General features: G+C 39.6%; 2 protein-coding genes across 3 annotated transcripts in view; one reads left to right on the top strand and one right to left on the bottom strand.

Moving 5' to 3' along the window:
* The window catches only part of glsb (glutaminase b), a 43,008-nt gene extending 31,442 nt beyond the window's left edge, over positions 1 to 11,566 (bottom strand). For both annotated transcript variants that reach the window (XM_023262309.3, XM_023262310.3), the window contains exons 1-6: positions 11,137 to 11,566; positions 4,900 to 4,996; positions 4,530 to 4,651; positions 3,338 to 3,467; positions 1,836 to 1,915; positions 816 to 979 (exon numbers count right to left, since the gene is read on the bottom strand). In XM_023262309.3, the coding sequence (XP_023118077.1) occupies positions 816 to 979; positions 1,836 to 1,915; positions 3,338 to 3,467; positions 4,530 to 4,651; positions 4,900 to 4,996; positions 11,137 to 11,444 (901 nt within the window). In that variant the 5' untranslated portion in view covers positions 11,445 to 11,566. The remainder of the gene's footprint in view (positions 1 to 815; positions 980 to 1,835; positions 1,916 to 3,337; positions 3,468 to 4,529; positions 4,652 to 4,899; positions 4,997 to 11,136) is intronic.
* A 1,239-nt stretch (positions 11,567 to 12,805) lies between these two features.
* fkbp7 (FKBP prolyl isomerase 7) lies at positions 12,806 to 21,427 on the top strand. The gene is made up of 4 exons (XM_023262311.3): positions 12,806 to 13,062; positions 13,470 to 13,621; positions 16,771 to 16,898; positions 19,587 to 21,427. Exons 1-4 carry the CDS (start codon positions 12,845 to 12,847, stop codon positions 19,746 to 19,748), a joined length of 660 nt encoding a protein of 219 aa, XP_023118079.1. The 5' UTR covers positions 12,806 to 12,844; the 3' UTR covers positions 19,749 to 21,427.
* Positions 21,428 to 21,583: the final 156 nt, after the last annotated feature.

Genomic DNA, 21,583 nt, shown 5'->3' with positions numbered 1-21,583 from the left:
GGACATGACGATAAGATGTCAGCAAGTTAAGCTTCAGCCATGGGGTTGTGACATTTCCTCTGACAGCCCAGTCGCTATGTTAATGACTATTCATGCTCCCTCGTGAGGTAGGGAGCCACTCCCATTAGTTTAACCCAACAATGTGTACACTCACAATCCTGCTAAAGCAAAACAAACCCAAAAAAACTGTGCACAAGTCCTTCTAATGCCAGCGTCTGACTCATGGACTTGGCAGCTCAGTCTCAGCTCTCCTCCTTTCCCTCCCTGATGCTCGAGCTAGACAGTCGATCAGCGCTGATGAGTAATTCACCAGGGAGGTAGTGGCAGACTGCCTTACCAAAAATCACTGGGGTCATGGGGAAATGTAGCAAAAGCACTCTGGGAGAAATGCAAAAAATGCAGTGGAAGAAAAACATGGAAAGCATGCCTCTTTAATAAACTGTCTAGATCTTTTCTATGATTTGCATTTAATAATCTCATACCCTTGAACACATACCAATAAATAAGCATTAAACAGTTGCAGTTAGTGTCACTAGCAGTTTGCACAGAAGGATGCAACTACAATATTAAGTTGACACCCACTTTAAAACTGAATGATTTAAATAGCAACAATGCTATTCTACAAAACAGGAAACATCAACTGCCTGAAGAGAGCAGAGGGCCTCTGCTGACATCACATATCATCAAGCCCACATCAGGTCTCCACTGCATTATCTTGATGAGGAAAAATCATGCATATGGGTTGTTGAGCTCTTCACAAAAGCAGACTCCATTAATGTAAAGGGTGAGAAAAAAAGAAAACTCTGAAATCTCACCATCTTCATTCAGGAAGAGCTTATTAAAGCGGAGGCCACTTGGCTCCTTCCCAATGAAACTGTGCACAAACTCTGTGCCATGGTCATGAACGGCAACGGCGTACTTCAGAGGCTTGACACAAGACTGTAAACAGAAGGGGACCTTGGTGTCTCCAACTGTGTGTCTGCAACAGCAAAAAGATCACACGTTATTGAAACAGTTGCTATTTAAATGATTAAAACAGAAATTCAGAATAAGAAACTACAACAGAAACAAATTAGAGGACATAACAATTAACAATTATTTGCAATTCATAATAATTAATTAGGATATACTAATTCATGAAAAAATGTCAGTATTCCAGAAAGCCATAAACTGACGTTACACCAACATTGCAGCACAAAAACAGAACTTTCTTATCTTTATGATTTCCACGCTGTTCCACAAGTACACCTATGTGGAATTTTACAACTGCCTATCAGTGGACAGGCTGATCAAAACACCTACTGACATCATTGCCACACACCACTGCACTTTGGACGACTGTCCCTTTGTCCTAGTTTTGTACTTTCTGGAAAATACAAGTGGCTTTATACATTAAACACAACACCTGAATATAATACCCTAATGCCCTACAATAAGTTAAATCAACAGTATTCTCTAAAAAACACTTTGAACAGTTTAAGCTTCAAAGTAGGCTAAATTACTTTCATTGCAGATGCTCCTTTTGTTCTGTCCACCCTCATCTTATGACACTTCAGACTAATGACATTTTACCATCTACAGACTGCTAAAATATGCTATTTGAAATTTAATGCTTTCTAAAATACTCACAATGTCTTCAGTTGCTTCAGTTAAAATAAAACTGGCCTGTTAGCATTCCTCACTGAAAACACTGGATGACTAAAGGAATGCTCAGCAGAAAAAGCTGCTGGTATAATGCTACCTGAGACACATCAAGCAAATAAAAAGAAGTACAACAAATCAAAAACCTAATTTAGTCCTTTAATTCTTATGTCCTGATTACGACTTTCTCTCACCTCTGTCCATCAACTGTACACAGAGAGACTGCCCACAGGTCAGGGCTGAATCTGGCAAGTTGAGGAATGTAGTCTGCAACCTGAAAGAGAGATAAGGCAGTTGAAAGACTGTCAGCACAGCAGCGGGTCACATTACACCACTGACGTCTGCTGAGGCTCAGGCTTCAACGGAAAGCCACACACCACTGACAAAGCACAATAACAACACTGACTGAGGTCAAATCCTCATCTGCAGATGAGAAAGGAATAATCCACCCCCGGACACTCATTTGAAACATAGTTAAATTAGGACATCCTACTTTTTGTTTTGGTTCTTAAGCAAGACTATTTCAGAAAAAGTAATTTCTTGCCTTTTCATCTTTAAGGCTAATGACAGCCTTATTTGAAAATGGATTTTTCTCTCCATTTTTACCTTCTGTCCACATTTAGCAGTTGCTTTTGACTTCTGAAAACAGATTTTGTTTTAATGGCTTTCAAAGTGCAAAAGTCTTAAAATGTTAGCCAAACAACAAAGTGGCAAACAAAATATTATCAACTTCAGAGTACAGAAATGTAATGTTTTCCTGCTTAACAGGTAGCATTGTTGAACAAGACCTATGATGGAGAAATTAATCAGTTTTGCTCTTGTTTAGTCACTTTAGTTTGGATGAAAATATTTGGGAATACAACCTGAAAACGCTGAAACTGTGTTCTCTAAACCAGTAGGCTTAGTGTGGATGTATGCATACATGTCACTGTACCATTTTCAAAGCAAACATTTTGACTTGTTAAAGCAGGAAAGGTACAGATGTAAAAAATAAACATGAACAATTGCTCCATTGCATTATTTGTCCCTGCAGCATTAATGATGTTCTTAACTCCACCGCTGTTTTTTCTGATTTCACAAGTCAAATGTCTGAAAGGAAAAGGATCCAACCAACCCTTTCGTGACTACAACCCCTTCTTTCGGCATCAGGAAGGCATAAACTACTATGTACTACCTTAATTACACCATTACTTACCACATGCTTTTCAGCTGAAAGCAGGAGCTTCACTGTGACAGAGTTATATAATATGAGAATCACTGTCATTTATTCTATTATATTTATGATTTGCTGCTCTTGTTCTAAATGTCTGAACATTTTTTTCAGCTAGGACCAAAGAGACGACTTAACAAACAGGAAGGTGCAGCCAAAGAGAACCCTACACTAATGTGTAAAAGCAGCAGCTTGCTGACTGTTGCCATGAACACCACAATGCTACTTTTAAAGTGTTCAAGGGTGGATTTTTCTTACAAGAGCAAGATGACGATTTGCTAATGTAGTTATTTATAATCAGATCAGCATGCCACTGGCTTCCATTCTAGATATGTGATCAAAGACTCATCTACACCTTTGATAACATCTGAATGCTGACTGAAACCAGACTGTCCAAACTGACCGATGGTAAGGAATCTGTATGCAATAAATAAAAATTATGATGCACTGAGAGGAAAAAAAACTGTCATGGATGTAAGGACACACCTGTCCTCCAGAGAGATTTTTGGCACTCTCATACAGCTCATCAATATGGGAGGAGAAGGACTGGAAGTCTGGGATGACGAACTTCTTGCGGAAGGCCTGAGTGAGCAGGACAATGTTGCTCTGGACACACCTGATGAATAAACCACAAATAGCATGCTAAAACACTGTGACTGCATGCAACTGAAGGTAAAGTTTGTCAACCAGGTTTGCAGTCTGACAAACTTCTGTGAATGTTAATAGAAGTGTTTGATGAAGAAGCTTCATCATCACATTTTGATCAGCTACTTATTTTATTCATGTGGCTTGATCCAACATGAATCCATATAGTGATGAATGATAGTTTTCACAAACTGTAGAAAACCGTAAACATCATTATATAGGATTTGACAGATGCTGATGCTCACATTTTTGGTCACTACAGCCAAATGAACTGTACCAAGTAGAGGGAGCTTGTATGGACAGATGAGTGTGAACCATCATGACAGACTGTGACTGGCTCAGACACCAGTGTCAGTCACACAAACAAACCCCAAAATCCCCCAGTCACTTTTATTTTATTTTTTAAGATTGCCACCAAAACACACACTACAAAAAGTGAAACTAAAATGTTAGAGATCAACTTCCTGACTTCTACATGTTTTTTGAAGAAAGGAAGGAAGGAAACCGGGGGTTTCCCAAGTACAGTCCAGAGTGTTCTATCAGAAAGAATCTAGTAGCTATTACAAAGTCTGTCTTTGGGGATGTTGAGGGTATACTGGTATCTGAATCATGGTCTGCGTATGACAAACAAGTCATTGCAGTCTTAAAAAGTCTGGTGTCTGATACACAGAAATATTTGTGGCATAAATATTTCATTTACATTCAACTAATTTGGAAGCCACAATAAATACATTGATAACCTCACTAAAATAGTGCCTAATTATACATTACGTCTGATTACGGTGATGTGACTCTTCCTCCAATAAGGAATAGTAAGAACAGATGGATCCTGAAATGCTTGACGACTATGTTTTGTTTTTCGCAAATATAAAAATCACAGTGTAAATTTGCATCTTAAAAAACATGACTATCAAAATTTATAGATTGCTTTTTTTGAGACCAGAGTGAGTGTAGGTTCTTGAAAAATATGGTTGTAATTTGTCACTAATGTGGGTGGAGATGAAACATGCAAACAAGTCACAACTAGCCCTACTTCTTGAATAGGTGCCTGTCCAGAGTGACGCCATCTGAAGTGTTCTTTAGAGTTTCTTTGAGGGTTTCCATGCATTCCTTCAGTCGGGGATCTCCACTGCGAAGCCCAGTGGCTTTAAGTGCCTGAAATAACAGAATGACAACAACAACAAATATAACTGGATATTGATGCAAATTAGCTCAAGAAATATTTAGTAAAAACCCTGAATTTAAACTATGTATGAGCAAAAAACTAAAGTTTGGGCACAACTTGGTGTCATTTCATGCCAGTGTGGCTCTCACCATGAGGTGTGTGACCACTAATATAGGTGTTAGTATACTTCTTGGTACTTCCGCAAACCACCAAGCTGAACTGAATCGAAAGAACTTACTGTGAGGAATTTGTGAGCAGGCATCGTCTCTTGACCTTCTGCGACTGTGTAGAAGAGCAAATCCTCCAAACTGGGAAGAATTCCGGCATTTCTTCTCCTAGATTACAAAGTGGTAGAGGGACATATGTATAACTTCTTGTAATGTAAGAGTATTTAAAAAAGTAGACACTGCTAAAATGTGAGATGTGAGAAACTGTAAATAAATATTGAAAAAAGTAGATTATGCTTTTATATTGTGAAGTCTTAAATTGTTTTTTTTAGAGTTTATTCTGGCATGAAGCAGAGAAGCAGGATAAAATAAACGGCTGTTCTCATAAAATTTAAAGTAACTACGGTCCAACAGCCTAGTTGATATGCAGCATGACTGACCTTTAGCACGTGCCACAATAAATCCTATTCCCACCTTTCATGCCACTGTAAACACAAAGCTTATCTGTAGCTGTCACAGACTTATCACATTAGTGAAGGATTTCAGAAACGCAAGATATAGGCAGTCCAAGCAAAAGCATTAGCCACAAAGGTATGTGTGTTTGTACTATGTAGCGATCTAAGACTTCAGTTTGGACAAATAACAACGTTAATTAATGTCTAAGATTGGCAGTGCTACATGATGAGTTCCATTCGTGGGTCAACCGAAGGACAATGAGGAAGTTAAAGCAGCACTGGCACAAAAATGGGAAATTTTTCACAGCTGACATTATGACTTCATTTCCTCATAACTGAGGCAAATTTTGTGAACAATGGCAAAATTCCAATAGGTGTCTTATGACAGTGAACAAGACTGCACAACACAAGGATCTTTCAACTATCCATCCATCCAGTCTATCCCAGCTGACTTATGGTGAAGGCAGGGGACACCCTGGATCTATCGCATTGCCACATAGAGACAAACAAGCACACTCACATTCACACCTACAATTTAGAATGACCAGTTGACCTCAGTATGTGTTTGGACTGTGAGAGGAAGCCGGAGAACCCAGTGGAAATCCAAGCAGGCAAAGGGAGGACATGCAAACTCCACACAGAAAGACCCCAATTATGAATTTCCCTTGTGTCTTCTGCTGCCAAAATGTCTGCTGTGAAAAAGAAGTATTAGCCAAACAAGTAGATAGGTCCTGATTCTGATGTAAGTTATGTAATATTAATTAGAGCAAGTATAAAGTACCAAGCTAATTTATGTCTTCTACTGTGACAGAGCTACACAATGTGCAAACTAAAACAGTCTCATGCAGTTCTGACAGCTTTTGCAACCAAAAAGTCAAGGAGCCAAAATAAAAGGACAGGAATGAGATTTATACTGTAAACAACATCGACTAATTTTGACACTTGCTTTCAGGAGAGACAACAGTTGGTCAGATACCACAGTGACTTAACACAGTCTGGTGACTGGTTAGTAGTACAGCATGTCTAATACATTATTTTGATTGAACACATTGCCTGCCTAATACGTGTCAACCCACGTACGTTTGGTGATAGTGTCTGAAGCAGTGTTAGACTCGGCCTAAATTCCAGAAATTCTCTTGTCTTTAGTCCTGCCCGGTCCTCTGTGGCGCTTGGATTAATAAAGCCAACATCATGGCCTGTTCACACGCTGGTCATGACTCAGCAGCGTAGTCTGCAGTGGAGCAAACCCACCTCAGTACAAAGAACATCAAATTTAGGTTTTCAAGAAAAGTTGGAGTTTTAAACCCTTGTGACAGAAGTTCTACCAGAGCTGCAATTTTGTGGAAAACAGTGCACTTTAAGGGATGACCTCATGTCGCACTTGTGCACGTAACCAAGACTGCCCACAAATAAAAAGGAAAATCATAATTCCTGTCTGCACACACCTGGCAGTAACTGTGTCTTTCACCACCAAGAAGTAATAGTGCCATTATTCACAGGTTTTAATACTAAAGTAAATGTCTATGCAAAGCCCTTCAAAACTGTATTCACACTACACAGATTCAATGTTTATGATTTAACTCAGTGAGACTGTAGTTGCACAGCACAATGGCCACATCAGCATTCGAAATTTCCAGATTCAGTCCACATGCACTCCTTGCCATCATCTCTTCTCCGTTTGGCACATTTTCTGCTCTCCACAGAGTAAACACTCTAGATACAGCCAAGGTAACAGCGACTGAACGTGTGCAAATAAACCATAATCCATGGAAGTGCTGTCTGTCATGCATGCATAATCAAAAGGGAGAGATACTGACCTGACATCTGTCCCTACAACAGCCCTTTGAAACAGCACAATCAAAAGGTGCACCACGCAATCACAACAAAACTGGTCTCCAAGTAAAGTGTGCTTGTGTGTATAGACAGATGAAAAAGTGTGAAAACTAAAAAAAACTGACAAACTTGAACACAGTTTGTTCAACAACACCTAAAGTGTGTTTGCTACCGCAAGTCGGACTGAGAAATTATTCACATTGGTGAAAAGCTCATTAACCACCAAACATGTTCATTAGTGGGTGAGGTGTGTTTGCGTTTCTTGAGAGTGCACTTTCTGCTCTAAAACATGCAAGGGCCACATGACAGATATTTTGTGCAGTGACTGCGGAAAAGACAAGGCTAATCTGGATGTATTGTGGCAATTAATAGCGCACCAACTCTTTCAATCAGGATAAATTTAATATCCATGAGACGTCCTACTTGCATTTTAAAAAAACATTGTGTAACATCTCCCCTGGCTCTGGAGGAGTGTGGTGAAATCTAATGTTGCCAGGATAATCCATGTTTGGGACTGGACAGTACAAATTTAGAAACTGTAAGTGTTGTGAAGTCCATAAAGGCAGAACCATTCCAGAGACACCAAATATTTAAGAGACCATTGCTGTACTGTCAATGCTAACCACAGCAGGAAAAGTAGCAGCAGTGTCAAGTCCTGTACACATCCTTCTACTGTTTCACAGATGGCGCAATTAAAATGTGCCACATGTCCTTTTCATAAAATCTTGTGATTTGTGTGATTGATATTCTTGGCTGTCACCAGCCAATGTGAACTGAACTAAATGAGCAAATGCACCAGGGTATGTTTTAACTGCAAACATATCACATGTGAAGGCTGTCTTAAACACCTTGTTTATCTGTATTTGTACATTTAAAATCCTCATGGGCAGATGGCTCTGTCCATTTGCCATCCGATGACTGCTCATTGGTGTATGCGGGACACTCTCAGTTTCCTGGATACAAGGTAAAGACGAGGCTTTTTTTTTTTTTAAACAATCTTTCTTTGCTATGAAGGAGTGACAGCTCATAGAAAGTAGAGGACAGTATTAGTGGCAGCTCACTTGGTTGTTTTTATAGTTTTGAAAGGTGCTCAGAAATCATGTTTTGGGACATGTGACCTTAAATAGCAGTACAACCATAAGTACTTTAGGACACAAGGACTGATAAAATGACCATGGATTAAAAGATTTGAAAGGGAGACAATGTGGATCCAGGGCTCAAGATGCAGATTAGAGGCTGCGCACAGCTTACTGTTGAATTCAATTATTTGGCCTCAGAGTGAGGAAATATCCTTAGGTAGATCACATTACTGACTCAACATTAAGCAGTGGGATAGAGCTTAACATCAAGTGTATCGCTTTCTGTTTCTGTCATGTGTATCTCAACACTCATTTGTCTGTTTTTGATATCTTAATCCTATTCACTTCCACCCACTTAAGCTGCAACTTATCTGACAGATTGCTCAAGGCAGATGGCACGAAGCCAAGGAAGTTATTACTACAGCACATCTGTGACACCTCAATAATAATATTGCAATCTAGCACTGCATTTTCCATGTGTTACCAGGTAACACCTCCAAAGAGTTTTTTCTTTAATTCACAACTGGCTTACAGCTTGAGAGCTAAGCTCCGCATTGTATAATGATATTTTTTAAATAATGGAATCAGAGTAGAGATTCCACCGCTATACCTTGCATATTTCAGAGACTGTTTCCCAATGCACAGAATGGGATGGAAGTGATGCACCACATTTTCTTCTGTGGTTTAAGTTGTGAATAATTATTGGTAACTTGACAAACGCAACATCCTCATCATGCACGTTAGCATTTTTGACCTAGTAGCTATGAATCACAGTAGTGAGAACTGTACACTCACATGGCATGGTGTTATCTTGAGCATCTGAGACTGATGAAGACACCTGTTTTATTCCTCAAGCTAAAAGCTGTTTGTATTCAAAACGCCACCATCTCAACGCAAAGACATTTGCATGGCAATGATTACAGCAACATTTCTATTTGTAGTCATTCTCTACAGCATCAAAGTAATAAAACAACCTGAATGTCGAGTCTTCGTTGGTAGTTTAATTCTTGTGTTTACACTGTGTATTTGTGGAATTCAGCTCCCTCTAAATGGCCTCCTCCCTTCACAGACTGATATCACGTTGTCTAACAAGAGCTCTCCTTACCTCTTCATTTTTAAAACTATAACTGTCTTGGTCAATACAGACACAGACTGTTGTAGTTGGCCTTTCTGTAATGTGACAATACATCTGTTTGACCAATTACAATATACACTACTGCAGACAACTCCTGAAGTTACCTTGAACTTACATTAGGTTACACAGAAGTGTGAAAATTTAGTTCCAGGAACTTATCCCCAAAGCATGGAGAAAAAAAAAAAGATGTGAGAGGAAAAAAAAGCACAAATGGCCACAAAACTACACACTGTGATATATTTCACTAAGGTCGGACAGTGGAAAATGATTATTACAAACAGGAAATCCACTGACGAAGGGTGGATACATTACACAGTCTTGGCAAAGCCAACGCCCTATTCCATATCTTAGAGATGACGCCGCCCTGTTCATGTGCATCTTCATTTCTGGGTCAGGAAAAATTCCAGCAACTCTGGCTACACTGAGCTGACACGTAAAAACTACCGTGCATGGATTTCAGTTGTCGAACAGATAGCCAGCTAGCAGCTGTTAATGCAATGTGAAATATGAAATTTACAATGCAACAATTTAAATCTAATCTTTCATAATGGCACTGATTTCACATTTCTATATGGACAGCTGACTTCAAAAATCACTAAAGGGCTTTGTATTTAAAACAAGCGCCTTCAAACTGTGCAGCTCTGAAAATACAACCACAATTTTTTAGAAAAAAAATGGAAGTGAATATAAATAAATCTGACACAATGACTCACTCTATCTCACCAGGTTTTACTTTCACTTTGAAACTGTAAATCTGGGGATAAACTAAGTTATTTAATTTTGTAAAATATATATTGTGCTAATATATGGTGCCCTGACATTAACTTTCATTGCATTCTCATTATTAATTGCTGTTAGCAAAATGCGTTCAGGTGGAACCTAGTATGAAGGTGTTAGCTATTACAAATAAGAAATAAAACATCAAAATAATAATAAAAAATATATTATTCTAACGGTGTCATTACTGTCACGTGTACAGATGAAGCCACACTCAGGATTCAACTGGTTTTCCCCCACAGATTTTCTATCATGGGACAGAAAGCAGACACTGTCAGTAGCGTGGAGCAGCCCACCAGCTGTGACCTACAGTCACTTCTGGGAGAGAGTGGGAGGTCACTGCAGAAATGACTAGAAGCCTCATAAACCAGTACACACACCCCACCCTCCTGTAAGACAGTAATTATTACTGTAAGCAACAAAGTGAAAGTATATCAAATAAGAACTCTAGCAGGTTTCTTATAACGACGACTTTGTGGTACTTTGGCTGTTCTGAGTGGGTACAGTCTCAGTGGGTAAACCCTGCTGGCTCTACTTATGTCTGACCTTATAGCAGGCCCGCTACTGTTTCGCTTTCAAAACTGTTGCCCCATGCGGCGTCTTATCTACACAGAAACAGAAAGCTAACCCAACAATACGTACAAGTGGGTCTGGCTAACTGAAATTCCAATTAACTGTAGGTTAGCTTGCTATTTGAAGGCAGGATATTTATATCGGTACTTGGCACAAAGCCACCGGAGGTTGCCGGTATGAGCAAGTCACACATGGTGGGATAGCGCAGACAGGCCATCATAGTTAGCTTGTATATTCTTACATATTACTTAAAATTGTTTTGGTTAAGGTTTTTTTTTTTTTTTACTAGAATACATATATTACACTTGTGTCATGAGAAGAGGATGTTAAGTTAGCTAATTATTGCGCGCTGTCTGATAACCGCGTTTGTGGCGGTCTATGAACGCTGCATCCGCCTCTATGCGTCATTTCATAGAGTCAGACGGTTCATTCCTCAAGAAACTACTTGAAACCTACTTGTCGCTGGCTGCCTCATTGCCGACACCATCTTTCTTCAGCTGGTCGTCCAGCTCCACAGCAGCACCTTCAGTTTTCGTGCAGTACGAGCGGAACGGGGCGGCGAAGGGCGCGGTGCGGAACGCCGGGCGGTGAACAGCGGCATGGAGGACCTTCAGCTGCGGAGACACAGCTCGGGCATCAACGGACGAGGCGCCGAAGCAGCAGTGGCGTGTCGGTAAGCAGGTCTGTCTGGAGCCGATAGAGGGACGCTTGAGGGTGGCTTCAAACAACTCCTTCAGCACTGTCGAGAACCTAAAATGTAACATCTCAATCCTGTCAGGCAATGAGAGAAAAATTTGCGGTTCTAAATATAGCCGGTATAGACTGCAGGTTTATTGAGGGATGACTCCAGCTGCGTTGCGGTCTGAGAGGCGATGAGTCACAGAAGCCGGCGTCCAACAATATAGATATGCGTAAGATCCCACCCCCGAGATTTCTATTGGGCGAAATGAGGTGACGTAGTTGTTTAAAGATAATTTATGACGCTCCCAAGTTAACTATTGGCCCATCCTAACGTCTATAAAATGTGGACCGCAAGATTATTGGTCTGATTAGCACTGACCTTTCTTGTTACTGTTGAAAAGCGTTATGGATATGGTTTATTAATGACTATGGCTGTGAAGTGTGCTTTCAGTAAAGAAATAATAGCATTCAGTATAATGAGTTCCTGCATCAACGCCTTTAATCGGCTGTATTTTTTAAATTTTTTCAAATTTATTTATACATACATACATACATACATACATACATACATACATACATACATACATACATACATACATACATACATACATACAAAATGTTTTTAGGTTACTAATAATACATTTTAAAAAGTCCGTATATTGCTACCACACATTGCTTCATGCTGATTAAGAGTCTAAATGCATTAAAAAAAAAATTAATCTAATAGCTATACTGAAGTGGCCCTGTGATAGACTGGTGACCTGTCCAGGATGTACCCTGCCTTCATCCTAAATCAGCTGGGATAGACTCCAGCCTCACTCGACCCTCCAGAGGATTAAGTGGTGCATAGATAGTGGATGGATGGCTATACTAAAGTGCAGCATTTTCTACTTTGGGCTTTTTAAAATGGGTGTCAACTTAGATCAGGCACATACAAACTTACTTTGTGTTTATTTCTAATGTTCATATATTACTATCCTGTCATAATGAGCAGTTGAAGCTTCGTAAAATTCTAAATAAAACTGTGTGGTCAGAGCAGGCACACAGTTTGGGCTGGAAGCTCTCGACCTGCAGCTCCTCTTAGTTTTAAATAATAATATGCAACATTAATTTTCCACCTGTGTTGTAGACTTTACACTCGTGAACAGTGTTCTTCCATATTCTGACATTATTTCTTCGCTCTCTTTATTTAGTCTAACTGCTGTTTAGGATAGTGGGGCGTTATTGCCCTTAGTTTAGTCTGTCAGGAAGAGTGTTACAAGACTGTGTGCCGCCCCTAAGTCCATGACGGCCCCCAGCAAGTTTTTCCAGTCCAGTGAGCGACGTGTAGGCAGGGAGAGTCCACGATTTGGGCCACGAGTTGGGCTTTGTAGGAGTGGAAACCCTGACAGTCTAAACTCAGGGCAGTGGTGCAACTTCTCCGACGTCCTTCTCCGCTGCATTCAAACGTCACTTTCAGAAGTTGCCACGAAAGCAGTGTGGCATGATGTGGAAGTTAGTGAGCTGCACATTTTGCCTCTTTATGTCCTCACAGCTGAGTTTATGGTCTGTTTGGGCCTCAGCGGAGGAGCTGGAGGGAGAGGTGAAGACTGAGGTTTTATTTAAGCCCGAGGAGTGCACTCAGAGGAGCAAGAGAGGAGATCTGATCAACGCTCACTACGATGGGTACCTCGCCAAAGATGGTTCCCAGTTTTACTGCAGGTTTGTGGGATAAGAAAAAAAAAACATCTAAAAAGTATAATCTTTTCAAGAATGTTTGATGTTTTGCAAGTCTTGGACACTTAAACTTTATCAGTATAATTAATATTAAGCTTCCTATTGCCTGGGGTGAGTAATGATTCATCTTAACTTTGCATGATGAATGTTAAATTTTCCTTTATGTGTCTCTTATAATTCAGAAACCCTTTATTTTAATTTGATATATAAAACCATCGTTATTGAATGGGCAGAGATACAAAATGTTAAGATTTGTCCTTAATCCTGCTTTGAGGCCTATTTCAACAGTCCTCACCTGGATCCACATTGAAGTCCTTATGTGCTCACACTTATTCAGACTCTCATGTGCCCTGGTTGATTAGATATTTGTTTCTGTATCATTTCTGTTTCAGTCGATCAGACAAAGATGGGCACCCTCAGTGGTTTGTGCTGGGTGTCGGACAAGTCATCAAAGGCCTTGACATTGGAATGATGGATATGTGTCCTGGAGAAAAGCGAAAGATAACGGTTCCATCTGCGTTGGCATTTGGTGAACAAGGCAAAGGTACATAAATGCGGCAAACAGTAGTTTTTGTTGGCAGGATGTTCCTCACAGGAGTGGCAACATTGCATTTTGGCTTTGGCATTTCTTTCTGTTGTTTTCATCACTACTACACTTACACTACTGTTGAAAAGTTTCTTGTCACCCAGGCAATTTCATGTTTTCTATGAAAACTCACACTTTTATTCATGTGCTAACATAACTGCACAAATGTTTCCTAATCATCAATTAGCCTTTCAACACCATTAGCTAACACAATGTAGCATTAGAACACAGGAGTGATGGTTGCTGGAAATGGGCCTCTGTACACATATGTAGATATTCCATTAAAAATCAGCTGTTTCCAGCTAGAATAATCATTTACCACATTTACAATGTCTAGACTGTGTTTCTGATTAATTTAATGTCATCTTCATTTTTAAAAAAAATGCTTTTCTTTCAAAAATAACCCCATGACCCCAACATTTTGAACAGAAGTGTACATTAGGGCTGGCCAAGTCACTTCTTAACCTAAAATTGCTGTTTAACGGTGGTTGTCTGGCAGCCACCAGTCTGAGCTTGAAGTCTGTAACTTCCAAAATCCCAGTTACACTGCTGAATTACCAAACAGTAAACTATGTCCACACATTTTACGAGAGGCATTTTGACTTGTCAGTGTAGGGAAAGCCTATGTGCGCTTAATGGTGGTGCACTTCCATAAAGTGTTCCAGTAAACCATGACAGTGAGCCCCCATTCTCTGAAACGGCACCAAATAAATGCAGATACACTTGTACTCTTCCTGCTACAACATGTCAAAAAGTTTGTTGTGAGAAAGATCATGAAGGGACACTTGTATTGTTTAGTGTTACACTTCACTCAGTTGGGGGATTTGCAAGATACACACTTATAGACACAAGAATGCTCAAAAATCATGCTCCAGACCCTGAACAACTTTTAGTTCCTAGTTTGAGTTACTGTCAAAAACACTCCGTCCTACATTTTTCACAGCTCAAGCATCTTTGCATAAACTGCTCCCTAAAAACTCCACGTCTTTAAACTCCTCATTCTCCGTTAGTCATACAGGCTTTCGGGTATAACTTGTACTCCCCAAACCAATGATGATGGCCTCTCTATGACACCAACAGAGTAATTTCCTGAGACAATAGAAAGAGCCCCAGAAGACATTTACCAGGCTGAGAAGTACTGGTAAATGTCTTCATTTACCAGTACTTCTCAAGTAGACAGACCAGTATGTATAAACTGGTGGAGTCCTTTTAACCCAATGAGACCTGATGAAACATATGTATGTACCTGTGTGTGCGATCAGAGGGCACCTTAGGTCTTAATGGGTTAAAAAAGTAGTCAAAAAATAAAACAAATTATAAAAAATGTCTCTGCTATTTGTTTATCATTTCGTGACATGAATGAGTGCCAGTGTGATTCAACAGTGGTTTATGAGTCACACAGTCAGAGCATTTCCAGAGTTTTCAAATAGTGGCTTGGACTGTATTGTGTTATTTTGGCTCAGTGTTGCAAGAGCTGCCTTCATACTGTTTTGTCTTCTTTTGCAGCAGTTTAGCATCACAACCTTCGCAGTGTTTGACATTCATCTCCACATGGCATGTACTGTAAGCTTGCACAGAGGTTAAAGGTCTCTGCTTCTTCTCTTCCTTGCATGTATTTAAGCACACTGTGAGAACTAACAGCTGATTGGAATTTTTAACCTTTGATTACTTTTTCCTACAAACCTCTTTGGTGTTTATGTATACCTGGTATTGTCATTGTCTGACATTGGTGTCGCAGAGCTGCAGTATTTTAGTCTAAACACTTAATTTCTGTCTTTATAGAAGAAATGGTTTTGCTGAGTGTGCATGCTGTAGTTGCCACTGTATCAGTTTGCTTCATAGTTTATATGTACTGCAGGATAGTACATATAAACCTATGCAAGACTATTTAACAGCTTTAATGTAGCTGCCTTCTTATTCTTTCTCTCAATTTCCTTCACAATTAAAAGCTAGAAAAGCACTCAGAGAGCGCAGTACTCCGCCAAGGCTGTTCATTCCCCGCATGGCATTATCAGAATTCCATTTTTTTTTTTTTTTTTAAATAAATGCAGTGATTGGTGTTCATCGTCGGAGTCCGACAGCATTAGCATGGATATCTCCGTCTTTGGCATTTTGTCTTCTGTTTACAAACACGGGCAAAGTGAAGTGTGACGTCAGAGTTGGTAGGTCTGCGTGATACAGCCAGCCAACTGGCCAATCAAAAGTAACGCTGACCCCAGAGGTCACTGCAGTCCACAAGACTGTGATATACCAATGCTTCATGACAGTAGAGCAGCTACCCGGTAGTGGCAATGGCAGGGGCAGGGGGTATTCCGAGAATTCAGATCTCAAAATTAATATTCGGATGCCACCACAATGACCGAATATTCGGATATTCGGGTTTAGCCCTAGTGTTCACTTGTAGTCATAGTTAGACTGACACCGTGCCGCTATCTTGTAATGATACAGAAATCTTTAACAAATCTGTGGATCCAGACTAAAAGCCGCATCACTGCCAAGATCTAATCAGTTGGTCCTTGTATCATTTCTGACCTTCTCTGAAAATTTCATTCAAATCCATTAGTCCATTTTTGAGTAATGTTGCAGACAGACAGACAGACGGACAGACAGACAGACAGACAGACAGACAGACAGACAGACAGACAGACAGACAGACAGACAGACAGACAGACAGACAGACAGACAGACAGACAGACAGACAGATAGATGCCGATTGTCACATAGTTCTGCTGTGTTCCTTGGCGGAGTAATAATCTTTCTTGCATGTTGCTTTCTTTTCTCTCTTCTTGCTGGATTATGTGTTGAATCATTTTCAGGACTTTACAAATTTGGATAATTTTGCTCTTGAAGCCAAAACTATGTAATTAAGTGATTTGTGTTTCTCTGTTGTTAGCAGCTGTTCAATTCACTGCAACAAAAAGTCTGAAAATGTACCTTAAACACCAACAAACAGTAAAAACTGTTTCTCCTCGAAATGCAACTATCCAACAATTCCAGCCTTTAGGTTCAAGTGGTATACTAATGTTTCATAATGAATCATTATTTTTGCGTTACATGTTCTTTCAAAATCGTGATGTTCTGCTTTTTTTCCCTCCTAATAAAAAAAGGTCCAGTGCCACCAAACGCTACTGTGGTCTTTGAGGTGGAGGTGTTCTCTGTGTCCAGGGGGCCACGCAGCATGGAGGCATTTGGAAAGATGGACATTGATAGAGACAAAAGTCTCACAAAGACAGAGGTAATTTATTTGTACAAGCAGGTAACCATCACACAAGCACCTCAGACAGAAAAGACACATTTGACTAGGTCTTTGGAAATAATGTAGAGTAGAAATGAGTTGAAGTAAAATAAATGGGGGGAAAAAATCCCAAGAATTAAAGTTACAGTGTATTGTGGGCTATGGACAAAGTTTCAAAAATCAAATTTATTGAAAGGAAATGGAAAATGTGAGTTTGATACAAATTTATTCAACATATAAAGTGAATGCTGCCTCTCTGTCAGTTTGGACTCTGGGGACTTTAAGCAGGCTTGTCTCATAACATCTGAGAGGTCTGGTTGGTTAAAAATGGAGCAGCATTTAGTTAGTGTTCTGTGTTTTATAAACCAATACTAAAATGTTAAAGTCTATACTTTGATCCACAAGAAACCCCTGTAAAGACTCAGTGTGATTTATAAAAAATTGCCAGGCTTGTTATTTTGGTAATAACCATAGTTAGATGAACATGTTCAGTGGCCACTGGGGCAGAAATGAGCAACTAGGCCTCTATTAACCACTCTTACTCTGTGTGTGCACTATGTGCAGTTGTTTCATACAAGAATAATACCTCTCCGTACATGATTAGGTATCAACACAGGATCCAAAATTGTAGAAAATATGCATATTTCCTCTTTTTCACAAGACAGACAACAGTACCATTCTCATGCCTGGACATAAAGTGTGGTGCTAAAGGCAGGAGGTAATTAGTTTACAAGACAAAGTTACATCACATAATGTAAATGTATGTTCACTTTTCTGTAAAAGTCACGACAGCAAGCACTGGAGGACTAAGTCACATTTTCATATGACTTTCAACATGCCAAAAGTCTTAACTGCTTGCTGTAGGACTTTGAGTCATGTGAAGAAATGAGACAGATCAATGAGACTCACCAGTAATAAATGTAATCCAGGTTTTGACAAAACATTAACAGGAGCTGAAGTTTCATTTGTTGCTTCTGTAACCGGCGGCTTCTCTTCTCTGTGTTGTATTAACTCAGTGGACGCATAGATCTTTTTTGGAGGCAATCTCCGTTTATTACAGCCCTTTACAGTCAATAAAAAAGACACACAAAATCATCCGTTACACAAGATTTGTACTCCTCTCTCTCAGAACACATAAACAAAATGGCGCTACATAAGGCGGGAAACATTCAATGCATATACAGCAGATGTACAGTATAAGATGAAACACATACCTTTACAGTCCATAAAAAAGACACACAAAATCTTCTATCACACAAGACTTGTACTCCTACAGAAATTAAATACTGCATAAGCATATTAGAATGGGAAAGTGAACTTGTAAGTAGAATTATATTACGGCGACAGAGATGTAAGGCGGGAAAAACCCATTTATAGGATGGCGTGGGGCGGCTAACAGTGTACTAGGAGTACAGGAACCCCACAGCAAAGGTTCCACACAACAACTGAGAGACAGACCAAACTTTGTGTAACTATAACAATAAACATAATAACAATAACAGAACAACAAAATAAATAATAAACCCATGGGTTTCAATAGGGTCTTTGCACCATTCAGTGCTTGGACCCTATATATATTTACCCCACAACCACTTCTGCACGACTGACCCTGTTACACTTCCAACTATTTGTAGGAGTCTTTCCTTTGAGATCAATACATGGCTGCATCATCAGACAGCAGCAGGATCCATATTAGTGTCTCTAACGGGAGAGAGTCACTACAACAGCAGGAACTTCACTAATTACTCATAATTAATCTATGTACTTTACCCGACATGGAGACGGGATCGATAAGGATCTAACAGAAAGTCACACTGTGTTCTTTTTTTCTTCACAGCAAGGAGATGAGCTGTCACACAGTTTATAAGCTGCAGATAAATTATTTGTTGCACAACAGAGTTTTGTTTATGAGTGCGTTATCAGGCACTAGGTCACTTGATGTGCTGCCTGCTCTCGTATGAATGGCAAATATCACGTGAGTACCAGCTCATGTCAATGTGGAGGGTATGTCTGCACGAAGCTGTGAGGAACATGAATGTTTACGTGACCTACATGCCGCCACTAACAGACCGATGAAGCAGCCGGGTTGTGTATCCATGTCTGAAAAGGTCTTCCTGCTCTAGCCTCATACAAGCACACAGGCATGGGATGTGCACCATTGTTATTGGGCAGAAAGTATATAAAAGTTAAATTAAATTGGCATAAACCGGCTGATGTAACTGTAGTTTTAGAGGCCCTGGGGCAGTTGAAAAAAACAGCCTTGGTAAAAATATGTTTTCCAACATGGTTTGCTGACCTGTTTTTACCAACATTACAACTTTATATTGGCACATCTTGCCAAGCAGCATCAGGTAACCTTATTGATTTCCCTCATAAATAATGAAGGCTAGACATGTTTATAATCTTAATACCTTACATAACAAACATTCATTGATTGTACAATAAAGTTATTAGGCTGTCAATCAGTTTATTATTAACTTAAAGTCAGGATGTTATCTGTATTATTGATAGCAAATCGAAAGAAGATAGACAAGGTAACTGCCCTGCTTTCGATATTATGTACAGTGAGATATGATATATGACTAGTAGGGGCACAACAATAGCTTGTTATGTAAGAACAGTGTTGTTCAAGTGCAATGTTGTTGTTTTTTCTGAAGTGCGAATGGTAAACGCTTCCTTTATTTTCAGGTTAAAGAATATTTGAAGCTGGAGTATGAAAAAGGTGGGAAGCCTCGTGATGAGCCTTTCTATGAGAAGATTATGGCTGATATATTCCGCAAGATTGACCATGACAGAGATGGACTGATCAGTGCGAAGGAGTATAATATTTATGAACACGATGAGCTCTAATGTCTGAGGTGGTCGATTCTGTTGTTTTGTTTAGTTATGGTTTGTACCTTGAGTTTTTAGAAAGAAAGAAAACAAGGTTTGTTCATGAAATTAAGGAAATGTCCATCAACAGATGTTCTTGCACTGTTAGATATACAGTATCTTTAGGGGTTTTTTTTCAGTCTACACCTCTTTATATCAACATGCCTCACCCACTTCTACTTCAGCTAGCAGGTTATTGCTTTTCCTAAAGTGCCTTTTAAAAACCCCACTTGTTTTCAGGCGTAAAGAAGCTGCTGTGGTTTTACAGAAAAGTATCTCTTCCTCTTCTGTGGTTGTGTTTTGTTTTTTTGTTTTTTTCATTTTTGGTATCAGCTCAGTGGCATTAATACAAAGAGAATTCTTGGCTCTTTGTGTGACTGACTGTTTTTTAAAATGTTTTAAAATGTTGTTACTATGAAAAAACTGTAGCAGTGATTATTTGGTTATCAGAATACTGGAGGATGATCATTTTGTGGATGGATTTGTTTTCTTTTAAGAGCAGACATGAAATAAGTGAGGTAGTCACTATTTCCAATCCAGCAAAGAACGTCTGCGAAACCTGTGAAAATGCGTACTTTTGTGCAAATACCACTAAATTTGCTAATTTAAAAACCTTTATTCTTGGTAAACATATACGTTTGCGGCACAAACACAAAATCACAAGATTGCACAATGTTGTTGAATCAGTGGCTCTTGAAACTTTAACATGACTGCCATGTGAGAATGTGGTTGAACAAGACATGAGAATGAACAACTCTGACTTTCCCTCCCCCCTTTGAATATTTAGCCCTACAATCTGCAATATAGCATTGATGTACAGCTGAACAGATAACAGTGGAAACCTTGAAAAGGAGACTGGTGTATATATTTTTTTAGGACTAATCATACTAGAATTCCCAAACAGGATGTTTAATGAAATGTGAGACACCATTCATTAATTGACAGTAAATGCACACAAAAAGTTTTATGTCTTTATATGGTCAAAACTCTGATTACTATTGTACTCTGCTGAACCATTTTTGCATTTAGTAACTAAGTCACAAATTTACTACACTATGTTCAATTTTGCAATGAGAATAAATAAGATCCATCCATCCATCCATTATCTATACACCGCTTAATCCTCACTAGGGTCGTGGGGGGTGCTGGAGTCTATCCCAGCTGACTCAGGGTGAAGGCAGGGGACACCCTGGACAGGTCGCCAGTCTGTCGCAGGGCTACATACAAAGACAAACAATCACTCTCACATTCACACCTACGGGCAATTTAGAATGATCAATTAACCTCAGCATATTTTTGGACTGTGGGAGGAAGCCGGAGAACCCGGAGAAAACCCACGCATGCACAGGGAGAACATGCAAACTCCATGCAGAAAGATCCCGGGAAAGCCGGGACGCGAACCAGGGATCTTTTCACTGCAAGGCAAAAGTGCTAACCACTACGCTACTGTGCAGCCCAAGAATAAATAAGAGATTTTGTATTTGCATTCAACCTCTAGCTTAGGTGGGGATGACAGAACTGTAAGGACAGACCTGAATAAAAACATCACATTCTGCAGAACTGTGTGACTTTCTGACCTGAAATTACAAAATTACAATTTACTTGTTATATTAGTGTTTCCTTTATTCTTTAATAAATGCATTTTGTTTTTTCATCAACAGGTCGATTATTCTGGTTCTTTTCTTTGTTTCGGTGCACGTGCATTAGCTCACAATGAGACGAAGACAAGTATGTGGCTTATTGAGATTCAAATCACAACTGCTAGACAGTGGTTGGACAGAAGTCTGTGCCATGGACTCATGTCTGCCCCCTGC

This window comes from Amphiprion ocellaris, chromosome 11, assembly GCF_022539595.1.
Source record: "Amphiprion ocellaris isolate individual 3 ecotype Okinawa chromosome 11, ASM2253959v1, whole genome shotgun sequence".
NCBI lineage: Eukaryota > Metazoa > Chordata > Actinopteri > Pomacentridae > Amphiprion > Amphiprion ocellaris.
Note: the sequence above shows the minus strand (reverse complement) of the source record. Positions and strands in the feature narration are given on the sequence as shown.